At 40.0% G+C, this 24143-nt stretch overlaps 1 protein-coding gene across 3 annotated transcripts in view; it reads left to right on the top strand.

The window, feature by feature from the left end:
- The window catches only part of SP100 (SP100 nuclear antigen), a 98127-nt gene that overhangs the window by 65475 nt on the left and 8509 nt on the right, over positions 1–24143 (top strand). For all 3 annotated transcript variants that reach the window (XM_055346111.1, XM_055346109.1, XM_055346110.1), the window contains 6 exons: positions 5096–5140; positions 13640–13711; positions 16201–16248; positions 17484–17588; positions 19558–19700; positions 22273–22317. In XM_055346111.1, the coding sequence (XP_055202086.1) occupies positions 5096–5140; positions 13640–13711; positions 16201–16248; positions 17484–17588; positions 19558–19700; positions 22273–22317 (458 nt within the window). The remainder of the gene's footprint in view (positions 1–5095; positions 5141–13639; positions 13712–16200; positions 16249–17483; positions 17589–19557; positions 19701–22272; positions 22318–24143) is intronic.

The following is a 24143-nucleotide window of genomic DNA, read 5'->3' as shown; positions in this document are numbered from 1 at the left end:
CATAAGTATGTAATGTGTTGTTTATAGTATACAAATATATATATATATGTGTATATATAAAACACCCCAATATTTCTGGCCATCTGGAAGTCCACACACAGGTCTAGGGAAGTACATATACCCAGGGCTGGGTATTAGGAAAGACCTAATAAAGCCCTCACCTCTCCCTAACCAGGAGGGTCTGTGCAAGCAGGAAGTGACAGCAAGGGTGGAATTGTAAACTGCCCAGCTGTGCATTGAAGGCATGCATCAACACAGGCTTTTATAGCCCCCTGGCAAATACTGGGAGACTTATCAGTCCTAGATATTTAGGGAAATCTCTTTCCAGTCATTAACTGACCACTAAACTGAGCTGGACCTTCAGGGGCCACATAGCAAAATACACAGACTTTACAGAATTAGTTCAGGAAAAAAAAAAAAACACTAAATAAAGAACAACAACCAACAGGAATAACAACCAGCAGCAATAGCTACAAACTTTGGGGAAATGGGGATATTCGATCTCCAGAGTTATCACGTATTATTTAAGATGTTAGGTTTTTAAGAAAAAATTTACTTGACATGCCAAAAAAAAAAAAAGCAACAAACTATGGCTCTATACTCAGGAAACATGGAAACTGTACCCAAGGAAGACCATACACTGGAATTACTAGACAAAGACTTTAAATCAGCTATTTAATTTTTTTAAGGTCTTATTTTTCATTTATTTGAGAGAGACAGAGAGCACAAGCGAGGGTGGGGAGGGGCAGAGAGACAGGAAGAAGCAGGCTCCCCACTGAGCAGGGACCCTGATGTGGGGCTGGACCCCAGAACCCTGAGATTATCATCTGAGCTGAAAGCATACACTTAAAGGACTGAACCACCCAGGCACCTCATAAATCAGCTATTTAAAATATGTTTAATAAAGCCAAGTGTAAAGAAGTAGGAAAATTGATTTCTCACCAAACAGCAAATATCAACAAAGAAATAGAAATGATTAAAAAAAGGACCAAATATAAATTCTAAGATTAAAAAGAACAATATTTGAGGGAAAAAAAGAGAAAAATACAATATTTGAAATAAAAACAATGAAAAAAAGTGGATGGATTCTGGAAACACATTGCTTTCATACTCATACATGCATATCCACATGTATGTACATATACAGCCAGTTTTCATTATTCAGAGTAGATATGTTCTATAAAGTCACCCCCAAACACAGAATTTGCTAATACTGAATCATTGCTTCTATTTTTTTATTATTTTTTTATTTTATATTGGTGTTCAATTTGCCAATATATAGGAACCATTGCTTCTAGAAGAAGTACAGGGTTATGCTCCTGTGAGCCTCTGGCTGCAGCATACCAACCAATACATACCTTTGTATTTTTCTGAGTGTTTCTAGTTAAAGATACTGTATTTAATATATGTGTTAATTCATCAATGTTGAACTCATCACCAACGGCACTAGAACGCTTGCCTGAATGTTTATCTAACACACAGATTTTCTCCATAAGGCACATCACAACCTTTTTATGCTTAGAAACATGAGATAGCACCTCAGCACCACTACCATTTTCAACAACAAATTCACCAAAAAAAGCACTAAATAAATGGCAAAAGGACACTTGTGTCCTTTTCCACGAGAGTGGAAGCAAGAAGGTGGAACATCCCCTTGTTCCACCGTAGCTGAGAATGTGTGCCATCAGCGACTCGAATGATCCACTGCTTGCCCACGTCCATGAATGACCATGAAAGTGCCACGAGCATGGATTTGGGGGTTAAAGAGAAATTTTAGCAAGTGGGTGAGTTCACAAATATGGAATCCATGGATAATGAAGACTGACTGTATGCAGGGATTTTCTTCATCCTTTCTAAAATTACTGTTTTTTCCTAAATTAGAGAATGTATGGGTTCTTGTAGGAGATAGTTTCGTTATTGTTATTTGCTAGATAGTCTGCAATTTGGATTTATATTTCCTCTTTGACCCAAGAATGTTTAAGAAAGGGTGGGAAGAAATGTACATTCTCTATTTTTAGGACATGGAGTTGAATACGAATTAATCGTAACAACCTTGTTAAGTGTATTATTTGGGCCTCCTCATTTTGTGCGCTTGACCTCTTATTGACTGAGGGAGGTAAAAATAAAGTTGCTGCTAGGAGTAGTTGCTACCTATTTTTCATTATAATAGGATGTCTCCAGTGATTTCTACTGGCTTAAAGCTTTTTGGCCTGAATTATATATTTCCTTAGATATTCAGATCATGACTCCCTGGTTTCTTTTTGTTGATGTATGCAGAATATACTTTTGCCTTTACATTTATTTTCAATAGTTATAAAATATCTTTTTCCATGAGTCTTGTGTATATGATAAAAGTTGGAGTTTACTCTGTAATTCAATCTCAAAATCTTTATTTAAATAAGTGAGTTAAGTCCATTTACTTTTATTGATAGGACCAAAATGTATGGTCTTGCATATGTCATACTCATTTATATTATATATTCTAGTGTCTTGGATATTAAAAATGTTAACACTCTGCATTCTGTCTTCTATGCATTTATGTGCGTATGTGTACTTCTGATAGTTAGGAAGATTCGATTTCTGTTCCCCTCATTACAGTTGGGCATGTGGCTACCCAGCTAGACTCAACCTCTCAATCTTCCCCGTGGCTAGCCCTGACCTTGTGGCCAAGCTCTGGCCAATGGCCTCGGAGCTGAGGAAATGTGGGCCACTTCTGGGTCTCTACCTTAAAGAAATGAATGACTGAATTGAACTCATTTCTCATGTTTTCATTGGTTAGGAGTGAGTATATACTTCCGATATTTAGAAATGTTTGTATTTTTGTTCTAATGATTACTCTTAGAATTACTTTTATATACTCTCTCTTTAGGCAGTACTCACTGGTTTCCTACCCAAAAAATTGATAAATTTAGCATGTGCCTGATTCCTCAGTCCACTCTTTTCTCTCCCACCCAAGTTTAGCTCATGATATTACTTTTTTATTTTTGGTGTCAAATAGTTTTTTTTTTTTTCATTTCAATTCCAGTATAGTTAACACACAGTGTTATATTAGTTTCAGGTGTACAATTCAGTGATTCTACAATTCTATACATTACTCAGTGCTTATCATGATAAGAATTCTCTTAATCCCCTTTACCTATTTTACCCATCACCCCCCCACACACGCACCTCCTTTTTGGCAACCATCAGTTTATTCACTGTAATTAAGAGTCTGTCGGTTTGTCTTTTTTCTCTTTTTTCTTTCTTTTTTTTTTATTTTGGTTTGTCTTTTTTTTTCTTTGTTCATTTGTTTTGTTTCTTAAATTCCGCAAATGGTTGAAATCATATGGTATTTATCTTTACCTGATTTATTTCACTTAACATTATACTCCCTAGATCCATCATGATGTTATATTTATGTGTATCTTTTAGCTCTTAAATGTGTGTGATATTACTCCCTGATTTGTCCAAATCATGTTTGCTGTGAGTCCAACAGACAATGATCTTGCTCTACCACCCATATTCTCCGCTTCCTCATACATTTTTTTTTTTTGGTTATTGTATTGTTAGGGCATGTAGTTTAACATCCTGGTCTGTCACCTCACTCCCTGCCTTTTTAAAAATATAACAAGGTGCTTTACAGATTTTATTTATTTATTCATGAGAGAACACAGAGAGACAGAGAGTCAGAGACACAGGCAGAGGGAGAAGCAGGCTCCATGCAGGGAGCCCGACACAGGACTCAATCCTGGGTCCCCAGGATCACACCCTGGGCCAAAGGCAGTACTAAACCGCTGAGCTACCCAGGCTGCCCACTCCCTGCTTTTATTTGAATCCTTTTGCCAAAATTTTTCCAGTCTTGTCTCAGTTTGCTGAGGTGGATCCTTAGTTTTCCCAATAATTACTCATAGGAACGACATTCCCAGGATTTTCCTGTTCAAAAGCATTGTTTTATTTTTTATATGTGAAAAATATTTGACTCACTATTTCTAGAAGCATCTTGTAGGTTTTCCTCCACTTTCCTGTGGCGTTAGGTATTACTGTAGAAAATTCTATAGCCAAAAAGATCCCCCTCCCTTGAAAATGACTTGACATTTTTGTCTAGACTGCCCATTCCATTCTTGCTTCACCTTTTTTTTTGAAGATTTTTATTTATTTATTCATGAGAGAGAGAGAGAGAGAGATAGGCAGAGGGAGAAACATACATCTTGCAGGAAGCCCGTGGCAAGACTCGATCCCAGGACCCTGGGATCATGCTCTGAGTTAGAGACAGATGCTCAATCATTGAGCCACCCAAGCTCCCTCTTGCTTTATCTTTAAAGTCCAGTAAATTTGCTGGAATATATCTCAGGATTGACAGTTTGGAGTCAATTTTTATGCTATAGGGTGAAAATATACGTACTTATGTGTATATTCAATTTTTTTGTTATATTTCAGGACATTTGTTCTCAAATTTATCTTAAAATGCTTCTATTATTCTGATTTTCTTTTAGGAAATCTCTTGATTTGTTCACTATTTTCCACTGATTATTTTCTTTCTAATCTTTCCTAATTGTTCTAAACTTCCTGGTTCCTTTTTTACAAATCTATGTCCTTCACTTTAATTTCTGAAACATCTAATCTCTTTTATCCCATTCTAAATTTGTCTTCATTTTTCCAATGTTTTTTTCTACTTTGTAATTAACTTCTGGCTTTTATAAACATGGATTATAGCTTCAGCTTTTCAAGGCAAACCCCTAAATCCTAGGACATATACTTGTGATTTCTGAGATCTACTTTTCCTTGACCTTTCTGACACCCCCCTTCTTCTCTGTCAGCTCCTATCTGATTTCAGCTGCCTTTTGCATTTTCTTTAGTGTGAATGAGAAAACCTCATGTAAATAGGTAAAAATATACTGTAAAGCAGCATATTTTGCTAACCTAACAACCTAAAAGTAGGTTGTTTTGTTGCTATTTTTGTTTTCGGTGTGATGACAACCAAGATGATATGTTGGTAGCTGGAAATTTAGCACTACAAAAGTAGAATGAAGACTTTAAAATACTTGAAGATTACTGACACGTAGGGGTTATAAATCTGTTTATAATTCTAAAGGATTATTTTCTTTTCTGTTTGAAGGAAAAAAGAGAAGACACATACATAAAAAAAACAATCTTCAAAAAGGTAAAAGTCTGAGAATTAACAGCTGTGCACTTACCGCAATCCTGATCTTCCTGCCAGACCCATCTTCGCTCCAACAGGCTTCATAAATAATGAATTGTTTAAAGTACAGGCTAAAGTGTACAAAGAGAACTCAAAATACAGTGGCTTAAACCATATAATTTATTTCTCTTTCGCCAAATAGTCCAGAAATGGAAGGAAGAAACTGCCTTCTGCAACACATGATTTCCCCCTCTTTGTTCAAAAAAGCTAGTCTGGTTGCCATTGTCTCCCAACCAGTGGGAATGGGGAAAGTGAACAGGAAAATCACCTATGGACTTCTTTCAATGGAAAGATTCAGAGTCTTCTGTTCACATCCTATTGCCAAAACTTGGTCACATGACCAGAGCTAGCTGCTAGTGAGGCCAAGAAATATAATCTGTAGTGAGGCAGCCTTGGGTTCAGCTGTAACTCTATTCCTATGGAAGAAAGATGATTGTGGGGGATGAATAGAAATCTGCCTACTTACCTTTCACGTTTTTATCCAAAGTCACTGACTTCCTCATATCTGGAGGAAAACTCAGACGCTATTGGTTCAAACCTGGCCTCTTGTCACCTAAGACCCTTGGCAAGAATAGGAGCTGGGCCCTGCATGTAGCACGGAGCCACGTGGCCAGAGACAAGCTAGCCCTGAATGGGAAATGAGGGACCAGGAGAAAATGCTAGAAAGGTTTGTTATAGCTAATAAACACAACCCTCAACAAAACAAGGAGAAACAGACAGAAGGAACTTGAATTAATCAAGCAGAAGCTAGAGCCCTTGTATCACATCGGATCTAAGCCTGGGAGATAGCTATTTAAGCCAGACTCAAGCAGAGCATGCGCCATACGGTGTCCTTGCAACAGAAGATGAAAAAGATGATTCTTCACTCTCCGCACCCAGTTCTGCAATTATTTATTTCCACTGTGTTCCTCCTTTTCTTCCTCCTCTTTGTCTCTTTTCTTTTCCCCTTACTCTCCCATTCTACTTGTTCCTCATGTAGAGTTTCTTTCTTTTTGTTCATTCTTTAACATCCTCTGGTATAAAATACTGCTACTAAGTTTATATGGCACTCAGAAGTGGCAGGACTCTTTCTTGCGGCATCAAAACATAGGTGGATACATTTCCTTTCCATTTCTTCTGATTATTTCTGTCATCTCATCATTTTATACACTCATACACACACACACACACACACACACACATAACTGAGGTCCTCTGATATTTTATATATGCATTGCATACATATATTTATGTAAATAATATAAATAAAATTTAAACATATAAATATATACATGTATTTCTAGCAGCTCTATCATTTTATCTCCATATTTGCCTGTATCATCTTAGTTATTTCTTAGGTTGTACTTCCCTAGGTCCAAGATTTTGTTCCTCTGAGTTTTTGTGAAGCCTTTGTTAAAATGTTGAAATTGGTAATGTTTTGTTTTGTTTTGTTTTCAAATTGGTAATTGAAACACAAATCACTTTGCTCCTTCTACTTCCTTTTCAAAACTTCTCTCTGAAACAGTTCTCTTCCTGCCCCAAAGATGAAGTCTTAGGTAAGCCCCAGAGCTGTGCTAGTCCCTTTTGGCAGCACTGATGAACTCATCCAATGTTAAAAGCCTGAGCTGAAAAAAAATTAATTAAAAATAATTAAAAAAATAAAAGCCTGAGCTGACATAATATTACAACTGGAAAACATGTAGTGAGGAAGTTGGATGAGACCAGCTTGTTCTCTTATCCACACTCTTGTCTAACCCTATTCAGTATCTGTGCTTTTAGCTAATTCGAGGGGGAGAGAAGGAAGTAAGGAGTAGGAATAGGCCTCTTATGGGCTATGTCCTTCGTGTCTCCCAGATATGGAAGATGCATGAGCCATGTTTGTGGGTTCTTTAAAGAACCCCTCTTTAGAAAGAATCTCCCCATGGAAGTTCCTCTAATGCAGGAGTTCCAGCTGATTGCCTAACACTTCCCCCTTATGGGAAGCCACACCCTTCCTGGGGTCATTTCATCCATTCAAATCATCTTTCTGGACAGAATATCTTTCAAGAAAACTTCCTGAGCCCCTCCCTTCCCCAGAGAAGCTCATGAGAATCACGCCTTCTCACAGTTCGACTGTCAGTGGGCGTGTAGCTGGTTCCTCATACAGTCACCCTCTTAGGCTTGATTATACTCCCAATGCTATAATTTTTATGCCTGTGACTTATTCTGTAACTGGAAGCCTGTCTCTCCCACTCTTCTCCACCCATTTTGCCCATACCCTACCTCCTCTCTGGCATCAGTTTGTACTCTAGATGTACGGATGTTTCTGCTTTTCATTTATTTGCTTATTCATTTGTTTTATTTTTCATATTTCACGTATAAGTGGAATTATATGGTGTTTGTCTTTCTCTATCTGACCTATTTAGTTTAGCATAACACCTTCTTAGCCATCCATATTGTCACAAATGGCAGATCTTATCCTTTTTTTGTGGCTGAGTAATATCCCATCACACACACACACATGCACACACACACACACACACCAGCTTCTTTATCCATTCATCTATCAATGAACGCTTCAATTGCTTTCATATTGTGGCTATTGTAAATAATGCTACAGTAAACACAGGAATGCATAAATCTTTTTGAATTAGTATTTTGTTTTCTTTGGGTAAATGCCCTGTAGTGGAATTACTACATCATATGGCATTTCTATTTTTAATTTTTTGAGGAACCTCCATACTATTTTCCACAGTGGCTTCACCAATTTACATTCCCACAATAGTGCTCAAGGGTGCTTTTTTTCTCCACATCTTCACCAACACTTTCTAGTTCTTATCCTTTTGATACTAGCCATTCTGATAGGTATAAGGTGATATCTCATTGTGGTTTGGATTTGCATTTCCATGATGATTAGTGATATTGAACATCTTTTCATGTGTCTGTTTTCTTTGGGAGAAAATGTCTATTCACATTCTCTACCCATTTTTAACCAATTTTTAAAATGTTGAATTGTTTAAGTTCTTTATATATTTTATATATTTACCTCTTATTGGATATGACATTTCTGAATATTTTCTCTCATTCAGTAGGTTGCCTTTTCATTTTATTGATGTTTTCTTTCATTGTCCAAAAGTTTGTGGGTTTTTTTTATGTAGTCCCAATAGTTTATTTTGCTTTTATTTCCCTTGCCTGAGCAACCAGATCTAGAAAAATTTTCCTGAGGCTGATGTCAAAGAGATTACTGCCTGTGTTTTCTTCTAGGAATTTTATGTTTTCAGGTCTCAAATTTAGGTTTTTAATCCATTTTGAGTTTACTTGTGCATATAGTGTAAGAAAGTGGTCTGGTTTCTTTCCTTTGCATGTAGCTGTCCAGTTTTCCCAGAGCCATTTGTTGAAGAGACTGTCTTTTCTTCATTGTATATATTATTTCCTCTTTTGTCATAAATTAATTGACCATATAAGCATGAGTTTATTTCTAGGCTCTCTATTCCATTCCACTGATCTGTATGTGTGTTTCTTTGCCAATACCATAGTGTTTTGATTACTATAGCTTTGTGTAATATATTTTGAAATCTGGAAGTGTGATATCTCTAGCTTTGTTGTTCTTTCTCAAGATTGCTTTGGCTATTTGGGGTCTTTTGTGGTTCCATACAAATTCTAGTATTATTTGTTCTATTTCTGTGAAAAATGTTGTTGGCATTTTCATAGAGATTGCATTAAATCTGTATATTGAGTTCTATGGACATTTTGACGTTTATTTATCCATGAACTTGAAATATCTTTCCATTTGTTTGCATCATCTTCAATTTCTTTCATCAATAGTCTTCATAATATTGGTATTTCATCTCCTTGGTTAAGTTTATTCCTAGGAATTTTGTTATTTTTGTTACACTTATAAGTGAAGTTGCTTTTTTTTTTTACCCTTTTTTGGATGTATATGATTTTGTTGGAGTTCGATTTGCCAACATATAGCATATCACCCAGTGCTCATCCCGTCAAGTGCCCCCCTCAGTGTCCATCACCCAGTCACCCCATCCTCCCACCCCACCTCCCCTTCTACTACCCCTTATTCGTTTCCCAGAGTTAAGAGTCTCTCATGTTCTGTCTCCCTCTCTGATTTTTCCCACTCATTTTCTCTTCTTTCCCCTATAATCCCTTCCACTATTTTTTTATATTCCCCATATGAGTGAAACCATATAATGTTTGTTCTTCTCCGATTAACTTACTTCACTCAGCATAATACCCTCCAGTTCCATCCACATTGAAGCAAATGGTGGGTATTTGTCATTTCTAATGGCTGAGGAATATTCCATTGTATACATAAACCACATCTTCTTTATCCATTCATCTTTCAATGGACACCAAGGCTCCTTCCACAGTTCAGCTATTGTGGACATTGCTGCTATAAACATTGGGGTGCAGGTGACTCGGCTTTTCACTACATCTGTATCTTTGGGGTAAATCCCCAGTAGTGCAATTGCTGGGTCACAGGGTAGCTCTATTTCTAACTCTTTGAGGGACCAACACAGTTTTCCAGAGTGGCTGCACCAGTTCACATTCCCACCAACAGTGCAAGAGGGTTCCCTTTTCTCCACATCCTCTCCAACAAGTGTTATTTCCTGTCTTGTTAATGTTCCCCATTCTCACTGGTGTGAGGTGGTATCTCATTGTGGTTTTGATTTGTATTTTCCTGATGGCAAGTGATGTGGAGCATTTTTTCATGTGCTTGTTGGCCCTGTCTATGTCTTCCTCTGTGAGATTTCTGTTCATGTCTTTTGCCCATTTCATGATTGGATTGCTTGTTTCTTTGCTGTTGAGTTTAATAAATTCTTTATAGGTGTTGGATACTAGCCCTTTATCTGATAGGCCATTTACAAATATCTTCTCGCATTCTGTAGGTGTCTTTTAGTTTTGTTGACTGTTTCTTTTGCTGTGTGGAAGCTCTTTATCTTGATTACATCCCAATAGTTCATTTTTGCTTTTGTTTCCCTTGCCTTCAGAGATGTATCTTGCAAGAAGTTGCTGTGGCCAAGTTCAAAAAGGGTGTTGCCTGTGTTCTCCTCTAGGATTTTGATTGATTTTTGTCTCACATTTAGATCTTTCATCCATTTTGAGTTTTCTTTGTATATGGTGTAAGAGAATGGTCTAGTTTCATTCTTCTGCACGTCGCTGTCCAATTTTCTCAGAAACATTTATTGAAGAGACTGTCCTTTTTCCAGTGGATAGTCTTTCCTCCTTTGTCGAACGTTGACCATAGAGTTGAGGGTCCATTTCTGGGTTCGCTATTCTGTTCCATTGATCTATGTGTCTGTTTTTGTGCCAGTACCACACTGTCTTGATGATCACAGCTTTGTAATACAACCTGAAATCTGGCATTGTGATGCCCTCGGCTCTGGTTTTCTTTTTCAGTATTCCCCTGGCTATTCAGGGTCTTTTCTGATTCCACTCAAATCTAAAAATTATTTGTTCCAACTCTCTGAAGAAAGTCCATGGTATTTTGATAGGGATTGCATTGAATGTGTAAATTGCCCTTGGTAGTATCGACATTTTCACAATATTAATTCTTCCAATCCATGAGCATGGAATATTTTTCCATCTCTTTGTGCCTTCCTCTACTTCTTTCAGAAGTGTTCTGTAGTTTTTAGGATATAGATCTTTTGCCCCTTTGGTTAGGTTTATTCCTAAGTATCTTAGGCTTTTGGGTACAATTGTAAATGGGTTTGATTCCTTAATTTCTCTTTCTTCAGTCTCATTGTTAGTGTATAGAAATGCCACTGATTTCTGGGCATTGATTTTGTATCCTGCCACACTGCCAAATTGCTGTATGAGTTCTAGCAATCTTGGGGTGGAGTCTTTTGGGTTTTCTATGTAGAGTATCATGTCATCGGTGAAGAGGGACAGTTTGACTTCTTCTTTGCCAATTCGAATGCCTTTAATGTCTTTTTGTTGTCTGATTGCTGAGGCTAGGACTTCCAGTACTATGTTGAATAGCAGTGGTGAGAGTGGACATCCCTGTCTTGTTCCTGATCTTAGGGGAAAGGCTCCCAGTGCTTCCCCATTGAGAATGATATTTGATGTGGACTTTTTGTAGATGGCTTTTAAGATGTTGAGGAATGTTCCCTCTGTCCCTACACTCTGAAGAGTTTTGATCAGGAATGATGCTGTATTTTGTCAAATGCTTTCTCTGTATCTATTGAGAGGATCATATGGTTCTTGTTTTTTCTCTTGTTGATGTGATCTATCACCTTGCTTGTATTACAAGTGTTGAACCAGCCTTGCATCCTGGGGATAAATCCCACTTGGTCATGGTGAGCAATCTTCTTAATGTACTGTTGGATCCTATTGGCTAGTATCTTGTTGAGAATTTTTGCATCTGTGTTCATCAGGGATATTGGTCTATAAGTCTCCTTTTTGGTGGGGTCTTTGTCTGGTTTTGGAATTAAGGTGATGCTGGCCTCAGAATGGGTTTGGAAGTATTCCATCTCTTTCTATCTTTCAGAACAGCTTTAGTAGAATAGGTGTTATTTCTTCTTTAAACATTTGTTATAATTCCCCTGGGAAGGCGTCTGGCCCTGGACTTTTGTGTCTTGGGAGGTTTTTGATGACTGCTTCAATTTCCTCCCTAGTTATTGGTCTGTTCAGGTTTTCTATTTCTTCCTGTTCCAGTTTTGGTAATTCGTGGTTTTCCAGAAATGCATCCATTTTTTTCTAGATTGCCTAATTTATTGGCATATAAATGCTCATAATACATTTTTAAAATTGTTTGTATTTCCTTGCTATTGGTTGTGATCTTTCCTCTTTCATTCATGATTTTATTAATTTGAGTCTTTTTTTCTTTTTAATAAGGCTAGCTAATGGTGTTGCTTTCTTAATTTCTCTTTCCCTACTTCATTGTTAGTGTATAGAAATGCAATCAATGTCTATGTATTAATTTACAGCCTCTACTTTACTGAATTTATTTGTCCTTCTAATAGTTTTTAATGTGGAATCTTTAGGGCTTTCTATGGCTGGTATATGTCAACTGTAAATAATGGTAGTTTAGCTTCTTCCTTACCAGTCTGAATGCCTTCTATTTCTTTTTCTTGTCTGACTTCTGTGGCTAGGACTTCCAGTCCTATGTTGAACAAAAGAGGTGAGAGTGGACATCCTTCTCTTATTCCTGATCTTAAAAAAAATGCTCTCAGTTTTTCACCACTGAGTATGATATTCGCTGTAAGTTTTTCATATATGGCCTTTATTATGCGGAGGTATGTTTCCTATAGACTCTCTTTGTTGAGAGTTTTTATCATAATGGATTGTTGAATTTTTCAAATGCATTTTCTGCCTCTTGAAATAATCACATGATTTTTATCCTTCATTCTGTTGATGTGGCGTATCACATTGGTTGGATGGCAAATATTGAATCATCCTTGCATTTCTAGAATAAGTTTCACTTGGTCATGGTGAGTGATACTTCTAATGTACTGTTGAATGCAGTTTGCTAATATATTGTTAAGGATTTTTGTATCTATGTTCATCAGGGATAGTAGCCTGTAGTTCTCTTCCCTTTACTTTCTTTCTTCTTCTTCTTCTTCTTCTTCTTCTTCTTCTTCTTCTTCTTCTTCTTCTTCTTTTCTCTCTCTCTCTCTCTCTCTCTCTCTCTCTTTTTAGTCTTTGGTTTTGAGGGTAATGCTGGCCTCATAGACAATAGACTATATCTGGAAGCTTTCCTTCCTCTTCTATTTTCTTGAAATAGTTTGAAAAGAACAGGCATTAACTCTTCTTTAAAAGTTTGGAAGAAGTCACCTGTGAATCCATCTGGTTCTAGACTTTTGATTGTTGGGAGGTTTTTTGTTTTTGTTTTTGTTTTTTGTCAATTCAATTTCATTATTAGTAATAAGTCTGGATTTTCTACTTCTTCCTAATTCAATTTTGGAAGATTGTGTGTTTCTAGGAATTTGTCCATTTCTTGTAGGTTGTCCAATGCATTAGCATATAATTTTTTGTAGCATTCTCTTATAATCCTTTGTTTTTCTGTGGTGTTTATTCTTATTTCTCCTTTCATTTCTGATTCTTTTTCTGCTCTTTTTTTTCCTTGGGTCTCACTAAAGGTTTGTTCATTTTGCTTTTCAAAGAACCTTTTCAAAGAACTAGCTCTTTGTTTCATTAGTATTTTCAACTGTTTTTTTTTTTTGTCTCTATGTCATTTATATCTGATCTGATCTTTATTATTTCTTTCCTTCCACTAACTTTGGGTTTTGTTTGTTCTTTTTTCTAGTTCCTTTAGGTATAAGGTTATATTATGTATTTGAGAGTTTTCTTGTTTCTTAAGGTATTCTTTTTTACTATAAATTTCCCTCTTAGAACTCCTTTTACTTTGTCCCAAGGACTGTTTTAGACTGTTGTGTCTTCATTTCTATTTGTTTCTATGTATTTTTTATTTCTTCTTTGATTTCTTCATTGATGCATTGGCTGTTTACTAGCATGTGAGCTGCATTTTTTATATTTTTGTTTTCTCAGTGAGAAGGAGAGGCAGACATAGAATCCAAAGTCTAAGTAGCAGAGCCCTATGGAACAGAGGCAAACCAAAAGGTAAAAACAATTTTTTAATTAAAAAAAAAGTATACATTTTCCATTTTCAGCAACTAAACATCTAAATTCTCATGTTCTATTACATGCTTTTAGTAACAAGCCTGCTTCCCTATTGCTTTATGTAGCTGTACTATTGAGAAATATATCAGATTTAGTCAATTCCAGAATGTGACAGAGAGAGAGATGATAATACCACAAAAAAGTAATTTGGTGATGAATCTACAATCAGAAACTGGGGCCCAAGTGCCACCACAGTGCTGCCTCTGCTGAACTGATAACGTTCAGGGCTGGAAGTAGTTGTAGCCATGAAACACTGTGTAACTCACAAGTGATGTGGCTGTTCTTCCTGATGTTCCATGACATGAGGTAATTGTGTGGACTTGAGTGTGTCGCTTTACCTGTTCTGCCTCAGTTTACTCATCTATAAAGTAAAATAAATAATAATAGCTTGACTTCCCTCCAAGGCCCATCTCAGCCTCAGATTGAGCTTCATATCCTGTGTTTTGGATGAACAAAGAGTCTAACTCACACACTAGTCCCAAGAGGATTTAAACAGAGGGAAACTGAGAGGAAGAGAATGTATGTTTTCCAATAATGACTACTGCTCAACATACTCAGATTATAACCAGGGCTAGGGTTTAAGTTTGGTTACCTCATGGGAAAGGAGAGGACATAGAGAGCAAGAAGAAAGCAGAGAGCACAAGGGTCTTCTCACGAGACCGTGGGCCTTGATCCTTGCAGGAAAAGAGAGAGAGGATAGAGAAAGGAGGGAGGAGGGAGGAGAGTAAGCCAGAGCTGACTTGTTTTCCTGGGTATACCTACCACTTCAGCACCATGAATGATAGGAGAGGGCTCTTCCACAGAGAGTCACACTTGCGTGGGTGACGTTTTACACCTGGCAACCATACTAACTACTATACTTGGCACAGTTCTTTGGAACTCAACAATGCAGAGCAATTTTTAAAGAAATCTTGTGTATTTATTTGCGATCTACATTTTCCCTATTTTACATGTCTTAAGTCTTTAGTATCAATAGCCATGCTTATGATTCTTTTACGCACGTCTGGGAATCTCTCCCTTCAGTGTACCTCTGTAATATCTTGGTAAACTTCTGAAGGGTAATACGTTGTAGGGTAGAATATGCATGACCTTGGGATGTGATTCCTCTTGGAACAGGAATCATCAATAACTATCTCATGGGTCCATTTTTATCTTGATGGGATTTAAAAAATCCTTTGGGTAATTGTAATAGGAAAAGCCCCCAGAATGAAGGCATTTTGTGCTTGGTTGAAGGAAAAAATCCTTTCTAGCCTCATCTGATTATAATCTGTTTAGAGGAAAGACCAATTATGGTTGAGTATCTGGAGATTTTCTCCTGAGACCTGAACTATCAAAATTAGTACCCAAGGATGCCAGCCATGGGCACAGACCTTTAGAAAGAAAAAGCATCCAGTGTGTGTCCCTGACTTCAACATTCAAACACTTTTGAGTAATGGCATACCCAGACATGGACATGGACATGACTCACTCTTTTTTTGGACACAATCAACACATTAATCAGATACTACGTTCTTCTGGAACATTTTTTAAGTCAACGCTTTGTGCTATCTCTAACCCTACATCTTTTAGAACGTGGGCATCAATTTCTGTTAAGTTCCCCTTCATTGAGTTGTTTTGAACTCTGTTCATTTTTGCCACCACCTTCAGCACAAAAATCTTCTTTTAAGTTTAGGGTTTTGGGTAGCTATCTGACTGGTAGATTCCACCATGAAATCTCCCTTGAGACCTTGTATTACTGACTTTTATTTCTGTCTCTTTATCAAAGGAAATCCTCCACACCTTCATTTAATCTGTATTATTATCTCTGAGCATTGATTTTTCTCATCTGTAAAATGAGGAGAGTATTACTTCCTGTTGGATATTTGTTCTAGGGATGAAGTAAGTTAATGGAGGCAAGGTCTAAGGATAGTTCTTGACACACAAGAAGCACTCAGTAGATGTCTAACTTCACTATTCTTCTCATCCATTTGCTTCAGAAATCCACAAACCCCTGGTTCAAACCTATTTGGAGATAATAGTAAAAGAAATATAGGATGACTCTCAGTCAAGTATCATCTTTGTAACTAAGTCTAGGCCAGGGTTCAGCAAATTGTGGCCTGAAGGACAAATCCAGCCCACTGGCTGTTTGTAAATCAAGTTTTATTGGGACACAGCCACATCTTTTCATTTCCATATTATCCATGGTGCTTTCATAATACAACAGCAGGTTTGAGTAGCCATAACAGCAATTATCTACCTTAAGTATTTACTATCTGACCATTTACAGGAAAAAGTTCCTGACTCCTGATTCATTCACATATTTGCTATTTTTCTTAAAGTACTAGACAGGCTTCTAAAAAGTTACATTTGAATAGTGTTTTTGTAAAACACTACTATTTGCAATATAATGTTATAAACAATAGACATTTGCATTTTTTTAACTTTCTCAGGGAGAAAAACAACCAACACTGGGCCTTTGAGAAGAGGCAGAAAAAGAGGTAATTTTTAAATTCTTATTTTATACTCCGTGTTTTGAGTGGTAAGTCAATTTTCTTAATTGGCTTTTAGAGCAAGTAACAAATGTTAGGATATTCATTGGCCCTGATTAATTTCAACAACAAGGCAAGATGGTATAACACCCATCCATTGATTAGCCAGTTGATCTGAGGGACTCCAGGCATCCTTGGGCCTGTACAGGGCTTCTTTACCTACACTGATAACTTTCGAAGAAGTAAACATAAAAAAAATAATAAAAGGTATGACATTCATGATATTTAGCTGGCCCTTCTCTTGCCCCCATTGTGGAGAACCATAGGTTGCCCATTAATGGGAACCCTGGGTGTTAATATAAGACCTATGTCCTAATTCCCAAACTTCCTTTGGTTGTGTGACATTGGATTATCATTTGTGGGGGGTTTTGCCTCAATTTCCTTCTCTGTGAATTGGTGGGTGGTGGATGAATTAGACTGAGTGACTTCTAGGCTCATCCCAGCTCTAACAGAACTAACTCTGAAAGGACCATGGCCATCCACCCTTTCCATTCCAGAGAGAAGCCCCAGAATGTGTCTTTAATGAATCCCCCTCAGTGTTAGTCAGAAGGGCAGGAGCGGATGCTACTGCTTCTTAAGTTCAAGACTTGCAAAACCTGCTTCGGCAGAATCAGATCCCAGAGCCCCTCCCAAAGGTTGTACAGAGGCTCCCGCCCTGAGTAATTTTCAGTTCTAGCACATTCCACCCTGAGTTTCCTTTGTAGCCACAGAGAAAACTCACATGAAGGAGAAGTGCAAAAGCAGAGAGCAAGGAGAGAAGACAAGCAAGGAGAAGCGCCCCTGCCAGGTGCCCTATTGCAATCCTGCTTTCTGTCCAACAGCTGATTACTCAAGCAAGGAGATAAATTAAAAAATGAGGTTTTATCTCCAGCTATGAGATTTTAACTCCAAAGCAGCAATATGGCAGGAGAAAAATCACTGCACAATGACGAGTTGTGATCAACAAATTTAGAGATTCAGACACCTCCACACAAGGCTATTAACATAGGGTTTTGGAGAATGATGTTATCTTCATGCACCTAATCTGCCATAGAAGAAAGACCCGGAAGAGTAATCAGTTCATGGGGAAAAGCTCTCCCACACATTTTAAGTTATAAAAGAAAGATCTCAAGTTGGATGAGGTCAAACAGTGCACAGATGTAGAGAAAGATGGAATGGAAAAAAAAAATGATGCTTCTTTGCAGGTCCAAGAATTCCCAGAGATACACACATGGATTTTCACCGTCCAGAACTTCCTGTGACCTGTGGAGAGGCAAAGGGGATTTTATATAAGGAGAAAATGAAACAAGGTGGGTTTCATGATCTTCTGTGCTTTTCAAATAAAACATACCTGTGTGAATAACATATTGTTCAAGGAGTAGACACCTGTGTTGGAAATCTCCCAAGACCATCCTTAGGTTTGATGATTCACTAGGAGGATTTGTAGTACTCAGCATATAGTGAACGCATGGTGATGATTTATTAGATTGAAAGGGTACAAGGCAAAATCAAGGAAGGAAAAGACACACAAAACAAAGTCCAAAGGAAGCCAGGTGCCAGTTTCCAGGAGTCTTTCCTGGTAGAGTCACACAGGATATACTTAATTCTCTAGCAATGAATTGTAGCAACATGTGTGAAATGCCATCTACCAGAGAGGCTGCCCCCAGTCTTGGAGGCCAGGATTTTATCAGGGGTTAGTCACGTAAGTGTCCTCTGCCTAGCACACACCAAAATTCCAGATGCCCAGAAGGAAAGCAAGTGTTCGTCATAAACTATTTATATTGCTTATATAAACAGCTTCAGACAGTGAGACACTCTTTTAAGTTCTGGGAATGGTGGGACCACTCCCCAAATGCACGTTCCCCAATGCCAGCCAAGAGCCAACCTTGCAAATAAATCTTCCTAAAGAGAGCAGCCTGCTGTCTGCCCTGTTAGCTCTTTTCTGCCCAGCATCCTAGATAGGCTGGAGCAAGGATGGCATTTCCATGCTTACATGTAACAGAGCATCTCTCCTCTCCCCATGGAAAATGTCCACAAGATGCCTATCCAGCACCCAATGCAAGATCAAGTACTTCAACATGAGGGTGGAAAATGTACACGTTGAGTAATCTGGTAACAACCTTCACAGCCCCATTCTTCTGTGTGGCCTTGTGTTAGTGGGGAGGAGCATAGTATTTAGAATTAGACAACCCAGATTTGAGCTTCAGGGATACCACAGGTGTCTGTCTCATCTGGGCCAAATTGCTACTGTCTCTTATCCTGAACTTCCTCCTGTACAAAATGGGAATAATAATAAAACTTTGCCTCGCTGTGTTATTATAAGGGGAAAAAAATGAAATGACAGATATGAAATATTTTGCAATTCATAACTGTTAAAGTATAGTACAAATGTTCCTCTGCCATAATTGATTCTCCCCTCCCCAAATACAGTTCTTTAGGCACCAACAAGTATCAGTGTTTGCTCTGTAACCGTATTGCAGATGTGTAATTTAACTTTTCCCACTTGATGACATTTCTATAATACTTTTCCCACTTAATGACATTTCTATAATACTTTTCCCATAAAGTAGCAATGAGTCCAAAATATGAGAAATAATTTTTTTAAGAGAGAGAGAGAGAGGGAAAGAGGGGGAAGGGGCAGAGGGAGAGAGAGGATTCCAAGCAGATCCATGCTCAGTGTGGAGCCCAACACAGGGCTCAATCTCATGACCCTGAGATCCTGACCTGAGCCAAAATCAGGAGACAAATGCTCAACTGACTGAGCTATGCAAGCACCCCCAAAATATGAGAAATAATTGATTGCCATTAGCTGGATGACCGACATTGTACAAGAGGAGGCAGATGTGGCTGTGGTGACAGCTGCCACATGGCCACCTGTCGGCTTCATTTGCCCCCTCTGAAACTCATCCTGGCTCTCACAGAAGTAGAGGAAAAGAATCTTGCTCATTCATTTTCAGAACCGTTCAGTTTTTTTTCTCTTTTGAATACAGTGAAATACATTTTAAAAATAAATGTTGGTGCTAATTATTGTCCTCATTGCACAAAGGTCAAAGACGTGTGCACAAAGGTCAAAGACGTTGCACACAGGGCAGGAATTCCCCTCCTGCCCTTGCCTTCTGAGCTGCTTCTGGGGCCCCTGAGGAGGATCTCAGCTTTCCTGCTGTAGTTTCTGGGCCCAAGATGGGTGGGCCAGATCCATGGCCAGGTCACATTCTGGGGATTCCACGGTCGGCGGGGGAGAGCGCCGCTCCCTGGCAACTCCTTGTTTTGGTTTCATAGGAACCTCAGAGAAGTGTATAAAGGGTGAGAATGGAAGCTGGTTCACTCTCAGGGAATTTGAAGTTGAAGGAAACCACTCACGATCCAAGAACTGGAAGATGAGTGTGAGATGTGGCGGATTTCCCCTGAAAAACCTGATTGAGGTATTCCAAGGACAAGTGGCTTAAATCAAGGGTCTTGCCCAGGTCTAACATTGCGCTCAGAAGCATCTTGGCTGCTTTATGGTACAGCTTCATCCTCTAAATGCATGAACTCTTATCCTTTTGAAGGTAGGACAGTAAACTATGGCCCTGATGGGGCCATGAATAATCACCCCTATGTAATGTGGTCCCAGGTAAGCATTTAAGTGGGGAGCGGGGGTCTTAGACTTTGGAGGCCAATGTTTAAAGTAGCAAAATAGAACTACATGTATCTGAAGATAACCCATTGGCATGGGTGTTTCCTGGATTACAGAAAGTTTTAATATTATTTCTTTTCTTTTTCTTTTTAAAAATATTTATTTATTCATGAGAGAGAGGCAGAGACATAGGCAGAGGGAGAAGCAGGCTCCCTCCGGGGAGCCTGATGCAGGACTAGATTCCAGGACCCCCAGGATCACGTCCTGAGCCAAAGGCAGATGCTCAACCACTGACCCACTCAGGTGTCCCAACATTATTTCTTTTGATCGCCTTCTGAAATTCATTCATGGAAGAGAATATAGATAAATTGCATCTGTTTTTTTTATTTAAATTCAATTAGCCAACATAGAGCACATCATTAGTTTCAGATGTAGAGTTCAATAATTCATCAGTTTACATATAATACCCAGCGCTCATCACATCACACGCCTTCTTTAATGCCCATCACCCAATTACCTGTCCCCCCAGTTACCCTATCCCTCTACCCACCTCCCAAAATGCCTCCTTTGGACCCCTGATGTGGACAAAATGGACTGGGTCTCTGTTGAAGATGAACTTGAGCGTTCTGACTCTTTCACTTGACCCAGAGGGCCCTTCCTTGTGCTGTTCTAATGATAAAGAAAAGCTCTTTGTTCTGCAAATATCTATTGAGACACATCTAAAGCCACAGGGACTATAAGGTCTGAGCCCCAGCCATGTAGGAGGAAGGCTGCATGGTCACAGCACCTCCTTCACGCAGCAGGCAGCACACCAGCCTCATCACCACAGGACTGCAAGCCTGGCGGTGCTCTAAGGAGGGGCTCCGGCAGGAAGACGTGCAGTGGCTCTGGGGAGGGAAGGTCATTTCCGGCCTTGAGGTTAAGGACACTTTCATGGAACAGTGTGCACTGAGCTGAGTCTTGAAAGAATGGTCCTGATGAGCAAAAATGTGGGAAGGAGGCATTCTACAGAGAAAGGATGGCATGAAAATCCTGCCCATGATTTGTCAGGAAATAAGGGTAATAAGGTTAAATACAGGGGTTGGGCTGATGGAAGACATCTTGAGGCTGGAGGAAGGAGTCTAGACACTTCTGCAGGCATGGAGAGATCATGAGGGTGGCGGGGGCGGGGGAGGGCGGGTGGGTGTGGTTGAGTTAGGGACTAACACCGGTGAAACACTGCTTTAGAAGTATTAATCTGCTCAGAGCATGCAAGATGGGCTGGAAGGTGGAGTGCTGGCAGCCACGAAGACCTCACACGACCTTCACGGCCTCTGTGCCTGATGCACCCTCGCCCAGCCTCCAAGGCCCAGCTCCAACAGCACACACTCACTACACTTGCTTCCTGTGGCTGCTGTAACAATTCTTTACAACCTGGGTGGCTTAAAACACCACACACACACACACACACACACACACACACACACACCACAAATCCATTATCTTAACAGTTCTGGAGGCTAGAAGTCTGAAATCACTTTAACTGGACTCAAGTGTGGGCAGGGCTGGTTCTCTCTGGAGCCTTCCAGGGGGAATTTGCTCCTTGCTTTTTTCAGCTTCTGGAAGCTGCCTGCATTCCTGGGCTGAAGGCCCTTCCTGACATCACTCCAACCTCGTGTTCTGTCATTACCTTTCCTACTACTCACACTGACCCTCTGGCCTCTCTGGCAAGAGGATGCGCGTCATTACATTGGCCCCATAGAGATCATCAGAATGATTTCCCCATTGCAAGATCCTTAATTAAATTACACCTTTTTACCACTTAAAATAATTCAGAGGTCTGTGGTTTGGGATCTGACCATCTGTGGTGGCCATTAGAGCCTACCACACTGACCCATCTCTGAACCCCAAAATACTCTGTGAGAGCACAGTTCACACTTCATCATCCCTACCCACTCTATCATGGGGGCTCTTCCCACTTGTCTCCGCAAAGCCCTAGACATCTTTGTGTGCCTGGGGCCACTGATGGGGCCTGCTCCTTGTCCATCACTCAGCAGGTATGTGCCAGTGGAGTAGCTGTAGTATGTCAGGTATAAAGTCACAAGCTAGAGGGGTCCTGGGGGATGGAAAAGGAAGCAGTGAGTGTAGCAGACATCAGGAAGGGAAAACCGGCAAGGCTATGAGGAAAGTAAGAGAGGATGTGGTTTTTAAAGCTTACCTTAAAGCTGAGCCTGGCAAGAGAGAAGAGTGTGTTACAGATTTGGAGAGGGGCATCTTTTCCATGAAGACTCCTTGAATTTATGTTGATAGTGGGATATATCTGGAAGGCAGCTGGGAATACCAAGCTTGCAGAGTAGAAACAAGGACCCATCGTAGCATTAATCCCATTTCTCTTTCAGAATAAATACCTACCAGACCCGCCAAGAAGAAGAAAAAGAAGAAAGGTAATTATCACATGACTTTCGGCCTATGTCTCACCCCCTTAGGATGAATAATAGCCATATGTCACCTGGTGGAGCAAACCACCCCTGTCACAGTCTCTCCCTTTCTTTTGTATCTTTCCTCTCCTTCACATGCACACAGGCACATTCACACTGAGTCCTTCTTCAAGGGATCCTTCTTTAAGGGAACATTCCTTTCCTTTATGGAGATATCACCTTAGAGAGGAGGGAGATCGGAAGACTGGTGTGTGTGGGTGAGACACTGCTGACCTGGAAGATCTTCTGCTTTGTGGAGACGCCACACCAGGGAGATGGTTTGGGAGTGAAAACATCAGGCTTCACCAGAGGGGCTTTGCAAACCTTAGTTCCATCTATGGAGGTGAATTCTCTTTCCTTCAAAGTCACATGCGGAGTTCATGAACCAGTGGTTTCGATGCTGCATGGATTCCAAGGAAGGAGGTGGGATAGTTGACATCTTCCATTGGCCTCTCCAAGAGTGAGTGTGAGGGAGAAACTGTGTGGGGCACAGGCAGATAGAAGAACTTCATTTTTCTAACCTCCCAGAGATGTGACTTTGGTCTACCTCTGCTGCACCAAAAAGTCACAGTCTTCACAAAGCTGGCTTCTGGGGCTAACTGCTCCACTGACTTTATGCTAGAGACTTAGTCGCCGGAGCTTGCATCCACTGGATTTTCTAGAGAAAGACACACTATTTGCTCTGTTCATTAAGAGCAAACATCTCTGCCCAGTGCTAGGGAGTCAAGGGTAACTCAGTGTGGGTTAATCAGGGGAGTTGGCCATCTCCCTTCATCACAGATGCCTCTCAGGTGCCTCTGGGCTTACAGCTCTTAAGGTGTGACTACCTCAGTTCTCAGAGCATCTCTCCAGAGTCTCTTCCTTCCCGGCCCCTAGGCTTCTATTCCCTGTGCCATCAAATGACAGGTGGTGCTGCTTGCAGTTTTCCTGCTCATAAGATTCCTGTTTAACCCGATGGTGATAGCTGAGGTGTCCCGAGATAATAAAACCGAAAACTCCGAGCTGATCATTTACTGGCTGCGAAGAAAACTCCTCTCCTAAGTGACGACTTGTTCATGTGTTTGTGCACTTTTGTATCCATTCAACAAACACCTGTGGAGCACACACTGAGCCCTAAACTTATGCTTGGCCAGTGGCCGCACGCAGGAGACCAAAGCAAGAGACCCAAAGGATTGTTTCAACTTCGTTGTCTAATGTGGGACAATAACTGTTGGGGTGGGGTGGGGGGTTCTAGGCCACGCTGAGAGGCAGGCAGTGATGTACCTGTCTTTCAGGTCATTGTGCTTGGGATCATACTGAGTGGCTTATCTGTGGCCTCACTGCCTCGGACTGGAGGTAGAAGCAGAGGCAGGCATGGTTCCAGGCTGAATGAGGCCAAGTCAGTCCACAGATATCCAAGGTCAATGCAAGCTTTTGGGATTCAGGACAAAGTGGAGAGGTGCTTAGCTTCAGGAAGAAGTGGTACAGGACTGGGGACCTTAGACCCATTTTCTTTTCAGGGCTATGCCCTGGGTGAGCTGCAGAAGGCAGAGGGATTCTCTAGGACACCTGCACGGCATCCAGGACTCTGGGCGCTGTGGTTGCTGGGGGCTGTGGACATTTAATCCTCAGGCTGATTCCCTCATTGCAGCTCCAACTCTATCTGTAGAATTCAGGACCGGCTCAGAAAGGCCTGCTTTGGGTCTGATAGCCAGAAAAGAAAACTTGCATTGGGCCAAACCGTCGGGGACATATAATTTCATGTTTCCTCATTCTCCAGTTAGCCATCCAGACCCTGTTTATAAACACAGCTA

The sequence above is a fragment of the Nyctereutes procyonoides genome, unplaced genomic scaffold (assembly GCF_905146905.1).
Source record: "Nyctereutes procyonoides isolate TBG_1078 unplaced genomic scaffold, NYPRO_anot_genome, whole genome shotgun sequence".
NCBI lineage: Eukaryota > Metazoa > Chordata > Mammalia > Carnivora > Canidae > Nyctereutes > Nyctereutes procyonoides.
Note: the sequence above shows the minus strand (reverse complement) of the source record. Positions and strands in the feature narration are given on the sequence as shown.